Source organism: Colias croceus, chromosome 27, assembly GCF_905220415.1.
Source record: "Colias croceus chromosome 27, ilColCroc2.1".
NCBI lineage: Eukaryota > Metazoa > Arthropoda > Insecta > Lepidoptera > Pieridae > Colias > Colias croceus.
In genome coordinates this window covers 623224-632010 of record NC_059563.1, presented here as the reverse complement: position 1 = coordinate 632010, position 8787 = coordinate 623224, and the positions used below count along the sequence as shown (strand labels likewise).

At 31.8% G+C, this 8787-nt stretch overlaps 1 protein-coding gene across 1 annotated transcript in view; it reads left to right on the top strand.

Annotated features, from left to right (window-relative positions):
• Nucleotides 1-306: 306 nt before the first annotated feature.
• Nucleotides 307-8787, top strand: part of LOC123703769 (pro-resilin) — a 41053-nt gene continuing 32572 nt past the window's right edge. Inside the window, exons 1-2 of the mRNA XM_045651915.1 lie at nucleotides 307-431; nucleotides 7033-7060. Coding sequence (XP_045507871.1) covers nucleotides 7043-7060 — 18 coding nt within the window. The 5' untranslated portion in view covers nucleotides 307-431; nucleotides 7033-7042. The remainder of the gene's footprint in view (nucleotides 432-7032; nucleotides 7061-8787) is intronic.

Genomic DNA, 8787 nt, shown 5'->3' with positions numbered 1-8787 from the left:
CGTATTATTTTTCCATACAAATATATTATATAAGAACATAAACTACTACTGCAATATTATATAATATTATATAATAATTGTGCAGTGTCAAAATAAAAAAGAAAAAAAATGCAGAACGTCAATTTTTCAAAATTAACCTACACGCCCCACTAAATAGTGAAAACCTAAAAAACGCATACACTATGCCCTTTAGAGCGCACGATCGCAAAGAAAAAGATTTAAAAAACCCGGAAATATCTCCCCTCCTGCACATCCTAAGTCAGAAATAATAGAATAGGATCACATATATAATCTGTATTGGCGCGAACACAGTTCAGTTTTGCGCGCGAAACTTGACAATCGCGTGTGTGGTTTTTTTTTTAATCGAAAGGATCTTGTACAGATTTTTATGTGATCTGTGGTGATTGTGTTATAAAAATATTTTAATAACAGTAAGTAGTTTAAATTCATTTCTAATGAAAATATATAGTGATTTTTGATTTATTAGAAAATTTTTGAATTTTCATTTTCATTTACAACTGACCAGGAATAATTGTAACACGAATAAAACCTATTAACGTTTGAGTATATAATATTAAGTAAATATAAAATACTGAAAATATGTCAAGGACTTCTGATTTCCGAACGGTTCTTTAAACTGTCAAAATTTGAACCAAACGATATCGTATTTAAAAATAAACACATATTAATAATAAAATGGTAAATTATCACCAATAAATATGTTACAAGTTATCAAAATTACATGTAATTTATGGAATAAGAGGTTAATTTTAATCTGTACAAACATCCATTGCTCAATGAAGAAGGATACAAATTCATTAACATTTATAAAGCAAGTGTTAAGCAGCTTCTAAATGTATAGTTTTATAATGTATAGGATATATTTATTAATTATCTGTATACGACTATTAAATAGTCAAGAAATTAATATTTTATTAATAATTATTAACCGTCAATCAAATCGACCAAAATAATAATTTACAAATTCATACATAAACTGGACTGTATGAAATGTAATGAAAAACATCTACAACTTTCGAAGCATGAATAAGTGATTGAATTTAAGTAAACTATTTTACTTATAAAAATATTAAACAACCAGATAATAATAAATTCTTTATTTGACATCAAAAAAATATACATGTACATGCAATTATGGGATAACTTACATATAAGTAAAACATAAACTAGTAGCTGTAGGTACAATTAATTGCAATATTTGAACAATGTCTCTCAATAGATGTTATTTATCATAATTTTAGAAACAATAAAATGTAGAGCGAAATAAAAGACTTAATACTTTATGTTTTTTTATTTATTTTTTATTTTTTTGCTAGTGACATTCACACCTAAATTAAAAAAAAGATTTCATAGATTACTGGAATTTGAGAAACATTCCTCCATGCATTAGTTTGACAAATATTACGTTTAAAAATCATATAAATCAGTCATATTGGAATTCAAATGAATATTTTATTACACAGTGTACAGACGAAATAAATGAGTTTCGACAAAACAATTGCTATTCGTGAGAGCAAATAACCAAAATTGCGACACGTTTACATTTGTTACCTATTGTTCATTTAAACTTTATTTTTTTAAATAAATAATGATGGGAGGATATTGTTTTTTTTAAACAAGAAATAGATTTTCAAATAATTTCAGCGAAGTATCCGTAACAACATTTATAAATGAAAAGGTTATACGTTACGGTTAAGTACGGGTTCAAATATGTTCAAATTTTTTTTCTCTTTTTTTTCTTTTTGTTCTAGTAAAATTTTACATATTGAGGAATGTGAAAAATTACCTCTGCAAATTATTTTGTATTGAATGTCATTTAATAATAGATATTCCTTTCATAGGCACCTATAAGAATCCTCTCCTACTCTATTAAATTTATAGAAAAATAAAGAAATGTTTTCCATCTCCTTTTAACTAGTTATACTGAACCTAGTGTTTATAAAATCAAAGAACATATTATGATAACAAATAAATAAAAGACATAAAAATATTAAATAACTTATGCTGACTGTACTTTCAATAAAAAGAAGAAGCAAATGTATACAACAATACAGTCAAATAAGGTGCCAACTTTCACTATATCCATCAATAATATTTAATTGATAGTAAACCTCTAAATTGTATAACAATATGTATTGTTAACGACAATACTGATCGCATCTGTTGAGAAATGTACGGTCAGCAACGAAAGTGGATCATGAAATAATATTATAAAAACTTTTTAAAGATTTGTATGTGAATATACCTAATAACCTATACCTTTGTAAAGTAATCCAATGAACAATAATTTATCATAATATTATTTAATATTGTTGTAAAATTGAAGAAAAATTATATAATATAGTTTTCTAAATTTAACAAGGTATAACCGATTTACGATTTATTCATTACATTACAGCATTAAAAACAGACAGACTACTACTTATGATAATTGAAGTGAAACTTCTTTATCGGGGTTGGAAAAAAATTTAGTGTAACTTTTTTTCGTTACACGTAAAATTTTTCGTCACGCGCCATCTTTTTCTTATCCCTACCACGCGTGATTCGACGTATTTCTGTAAAGTTGCATATAATTATTTTTTGAAAAATAAGGCCATAAAGAAGTTTCACTTCTTACGTGTGTACACTATTATAGTACACGCACACATTTTTATTTATATTTTATTACTGGCTGTGCCTCGCGGTTTTACCCGCATTGGTCCGCTCCTGTTGGTTTTAGCGTGATGATATATTATAGCCTATAGCCCTACTTGATAAATGATAATCTAACAGCGAAAGAATTTTTCAAATAGGACCAGTAGTTCCTGAGATTAGCGCGTTCAAACAAACAAACAAACTCTTCAGCTTTATAATAATTTAAGTTAATTAGTATAGATCGATCAACAACAATCGCGTTTCAAACCCGTTAAAACTTTTATTTCTAACTATAATTAAGGTAACATAACAGTTTCATTTCTTAGATTAACAAGCGTTTAACACACGCAAACCCTGGTTCAGCTTACTTATGACGTATTCAACCTTAGTCTAGTGACTGTGGAGCACGACTCTGGCCTATCAACAGCATTCGCGTATGATTTATCTTAAATAACCTTTACCGGTTTTTTAAATACAGAAAACTGTAATTTCTCGAAGGATCTATTTAGTATTTGTTTGAAAAAACTACTTTACTAAACAAAATACTATTATCTACTCAAAATTTAACAAACAACAAATAAATAAGTATTTTTATAATTAAACTATAACAAATATTTCTCGATCGCTGCTTTAATCAATAAAAAATCGCTGCATAGCGATAAATAATCGCTAAAGAAATCGCTGCATAGCGATAAGACCGCCAATTGTTGTAATGTAAGTATCCTTAGCACAGATTAAGATCCTTAGATTAAGTCTTAGGTATTGTAATGATTCTAAGAGCAATAAAGTATTAATAAATAAATAAATAAATAAATATCGTGAGGAAACCGACATGTCCAAGAACCAAAAAGTTCGACAACATTTGACATCTGACAACACTTTAGTAGTGAATTATTTAAACTTAGACGGCCTTACTAATAAAAAGTTAAACAATGGATAAATTTCTACCATTTTCTACCATAGCTGTGTCCTGCTCTTGCTCACATGAAACGTCAATCATAAAAACAAGACAGGTTATTGCAATAACTAATCCACTGCAAAGCAAATGGGTAACATTTTATTAGTAACTAGCTTACCGCCCGCGGCTTCGCCCGTTTTGTCTAACACCTAATAAATTATATACTAAAACCTTCATCTTGAATCACTCTATCTATTAAAAAAAAACGCATCAAAATCCGTTGCGTAGTTTTAAAGATTTAAGCATACAAAGGGACATATGGACAGAGAAAGCGACTTTGTTTTATACTATGTAATGACTAAGACCTAAAGTAAACAGTAATGCAAAAGATCATTTATGGCACCTGTTGCATTTAGATTTTAGACCAAACGAACATAGAGCTAGAGCAAGAGCATTCTTTCGTGATCTTTTAAATGTAAACGAAAACTCGTATTCAGTGTTGTTCATTACAACATTGCATAGAATCTTTTCGAACGCACTAAGAACCATGAAACTTTAAGCTGTATCCCATTGTAGTATTGTAATTGTACACATGTTGTTGGGTTGCGATCTGCTCGTAAAATTGATGTGGCGCCTATGGACCCGGCAAGATCGTGGCCTGTTGTGTGTATTTAATTTGAATAAATAAATAAATAAATGCTCTGCGCCTTAACACTAAAATAATTTGACATAATAGGTTTAAAAATATTCGCTCGTTTGATGTAAATGCACCGTTTATAGACAACTTCACGCAAGCGCAGACAGGACTTGCGATATCTTGTGACTTCTGCTCTCCCAATCCGATGTTTTGGTTTAAAACGTGACTCTGGATGCCTTATCCATACTAATATTATAAATGCGAAAGTAACTCTGTCCGTCTGTCTGTTACTCAATCACGTCTAAAATACTGAACCAATTTGCATAAAATTTGGTATGGAGATATTTTGATACCCGAGAAAGGACATAGGCTTCCTTTTATTGCGAAATATGTACCACGGGCGAAGCCGGGGCGGACCACTTGTATTGAAATAAATAATAATGTTCGCCTTCGTTCATAATTTGCATTTAAATAAATGAAGTTTATTTTATTATTCTATCGTACTTATATTGAGCCCTTTGACAAGGATAAAATAAAATAAATGTAATATGTATATAGACACATTAAAAAATTAAATAAAAGACCGGCCAGGTGCGAGTCGGACTCACGCATCGAGGGCTCCGAACGAACCAATTTTTAGTACCTATGAACTTTAAATTTACGATTTTCACAATTTTTCCTTTATATGTACTATTTATCAAATTTCAAGACTCTGTGTTCACGGAAAGTGCCCTGTAGGATTGATTTCCTTGCGAATGTCGAAATTTGCGACAATTTGCAACATAAGCAGCTGTATCGTTTGATTGCGTGTTTGATCTGGGGGCACGGTAGTGCCCCCGCCAAGACGAGCCAAGCGAACAAGCGAAGCGCACGGGCACTACCTACCTTTTCTCGAAGCGCTTCGACGTTTTTTTGAACCCTCATAACTTGGGTTTGGATTATGCTAGATCAACAAAATTTTCGGGATATATTGTCAATAGCAGACTTATTGAAAATATTAAGTTTAAATTACATTAGCTTTTATACTTCAGATTTTATTTATATCTAAAAAACGCTAATTTCGTCACTGACTCACTGATGATCATCAAAATTCTTAAGGTATTTCCTAATGTCCTAGAAAGCTGAAATTTTGTATGTAAGCTAGTATTAGCACACAAACAACAAAAAAATTATAAAACTTGTAACTTTCATCCCCCAACCCCTTAAACTAGGGGATGGGAGTTTGTATGAGACCTGTAATTTTAAATTAAATTTTGATGACGCTAGAGGTCTAATCTAATAATCTAAAACTTGGTTCCCCTAGATATATACATATATGTATAGGTACTCCTTATTAAAAAAAGAATTAAAACTTTAATCGACACTTTTGTTACAAACAACTGACAAAAAGAAATGAAATCCCACCAAAAACATTTTCATGTAAAATGTTGCCAAGACGAGCCCATATGACTCGCACTGTCAAAAAGTTATCAGATCTCATGTAGAGCCAAGCTTCTAACACTACACGCCCTAACTCTACAAGGCCTAACTTCACAAACTCTACACCTTAGTCAAAATATGTGGCTTGGCCGTTCGTTACTACAAGAACTATTGTATATAACACAAAAGTAATGAACAGTGAATTAATTTTTCACCTTACGCCGATGTGAATGTAACGAACGACCAAGCCACATATTTTGACTAAGGTGTAGAGTTAATTGTGAAGTTAGGCCTTGTAGAGTTAGGGCGTGTAGTGTTAGAAGCTTGGCTCTACATGAGATCTGATAACTTTTTGACAGTGCGAGTCATATGGGCTCGTCTTGGCAACATTTTACATGAAAATGTTTTTGGTGGGATTTTTTTTACCATAAAGGCATGCCATGATGCATTATCGTCTAGGAACGACTTAAATACAGAAAGATAGAATTGGATTTATGATGTAGTCAAGGCATCGAAAAATAATTTGACTTTAAAATTGAAGATTTTAACGGATTTTAAATGCGATTTATTCACTACTAGCTTACCGCCCGCGGCTTCGCCCGCTTTGTCTAAAACCTAATAAATTATATACTAAAACCTTCCTCTTGAATCACTCTATCTATTAAAAAAACCGCATCAAAATCCGTTGCGTAGTTTTAAGATTTAAGCATACAAAGGGACATAGGGACAGAGAAAGCGACTTTGTTTTATTCTATGTAGTACCTACTTAGTGATGATTATTATCCCGACGTTTTGCACGCTATGCAGCAAGCGTTAAAATCCTTATACCTAAATATTTAATTTCCAAATAATACTCGGGTAAAATGAAAAACAAGAAAATACTATTATTAGAAGCTATTTTCATAATATAATAATCACGTAATGATAGTTATTCCATCTAGAAGTAATAAAATATAAATAGTTTGAAAATGTTATGTCCATAACTTATTTGCATTTAAATGCATGTAATAAATAAATAAATGCTTTTCCACACTACAATATGTATAATATCACATAATTTCTATTTCTATTTACATAAGTATTTTTTTTTTAATCAGCGTTTGATAAAATAATCTCAAATATAAATAAGCATGTCATATTTTTCGTTCGCCGTGATGTACAAAAAAAAAAGTATAATAAAAATTAGTACATATATTTCATACTACTGAACCGATTACAATAAAATTTAGCTCATATATAGAGGGTAACTTGGTTTAACACAAAGGATAGGTTTTATTCCGGAAATCCCTCGGGAACGGGAACCATGCGGGTATTTCATTGAAAGGAGGAGAAACCGCGGGCGAAAAGCTAGTCTATTATAAGGATTAACATTTAATAACTTAAGAATTATATACATTTACTTAATATGCTTCTTTGTTCACAGGTAAAGCACCATGCACTTCACAAATAAGGTATTTATTATTCTAAGTTATATACTTAAGAGCCCTTATAACTTAAGTTACGAATAATATTATTACTATTATATCATCGATTTTTTTAACCCCTAATGCAAGGATAAGTACAATAAGTTGAAAATATTTGTGCATCCGTATGTTTGTTTATGGCATCTGGATGAACCGATTTTGATGCTGTTCTTAATTAAATTTTGTTATAAAAGAGGATAAAACTAATTTACTCTTAAATGCTGTGTGGTTTTCGTGTAAAACTAGTTTTCTTACATTTTCCAAATTTTCTTCATAACTTATTCCATTATTAATTGCGATAAAAGTCCAAAATATATTTGAGTTAGTATGTGACCGTGAGTAAAATTTCAAGGTCGCGTCATGGCAATACCATCACGTCATGTAGTAAGGCGATGATTTTGGTATCTTTGAAAGTTTCACTTCTTACACGTGTGCTCGGCACACACGCAGTCTTTTTATATACCTACATAGTGTGTGAAGTCCCGTGTCCCCGTAGTGGGGTAAGGGGCAGATGCATTATGCATACATCTGTTTCACTGATCGATTTTCTTTAGAGACAAGTAGGTGATCAGCCTTCTGTGTCCTACCAGACCGAGACATTTTTTTTTCTTCGTCTCCACCGGGAATCGAACCCCGGACCCCTCGGTTCTACGCTCACGCGTCAACCACTGTACCAAGGAGGCGGTCTATACCTACATAGGTATATAAGAAAAGACTTAGATTATTCTATAAATTATTAATATTAAAAATTTATTCCAAATAAAGGGTATGCCGTATGCCCTATTCCCCATAGGAACTTTATTAGATACACAAACAAAAAGATACATTAACCTTTGATTTAGTTACAAAATAACTCATTATAATATAAATCATCTCAGAGCCAATTTAATACACGTCCTAACATCATTTATTATGTTGGATTACAAACTTCATTTTAAAATAGCATTATGGCGTATTTTCATATTACTGGCTTTGAATCTCGGTGTCACCTATAATCCTCTCTCTCTCTCTTGAGTCGTTACCTCATTACTGAGGATCGTGACTCCCACCACCACGGTCGTTTATTAGTTGTCGCCATCGAGTCCGGTCCTTGGCAAGATGTAGCGCCGTATTCATCGGTAGGTCCATGTGTTCGGTAGTAATCCTATAATCCTAGTCTATATATATAAAAGAAAGTCGTGTTAGTTACTCCACTTATAACTCAAGAACGGCTGAACCGATTTAGCTGAAAATTGGCAGGGAGGTAGTTTAGAGCCAGGAGAAGGATATAGGATACTAAATACGTACCACGGGCGAAGCCGGGGCGGACCACTAGTAATATTATAAATGCAAAAGTTTGTGAGGATGTGTGTGTGTGTGTGTGTTTGTTACTATTTCATGCAAATACCACTGAACCGATTACAATGAAATTTAGCACACATATCGACGGTAACTTGGATTAACACATAGGATAGGTTTCATCCCGGAAATCCCACGGGAACGGGAGCTATGCGGGTTTTTCTTTCAAAACGGGGGCGAAGCCGCGGGCGGAAAGCTAGTAATATATAAATATAATATTTTATACGGTGTAGAGCAGCACTGATTTTCCCGGGGTTTTTTTTCTAGAATATCCAAGGATATCCTTGCAAAAAAATTTACTCAAATATTAAAATACACTTATATTAAATACACGTCAGTAATCTATAAAATGAATGAATTTTTGATGAAAATTTTCA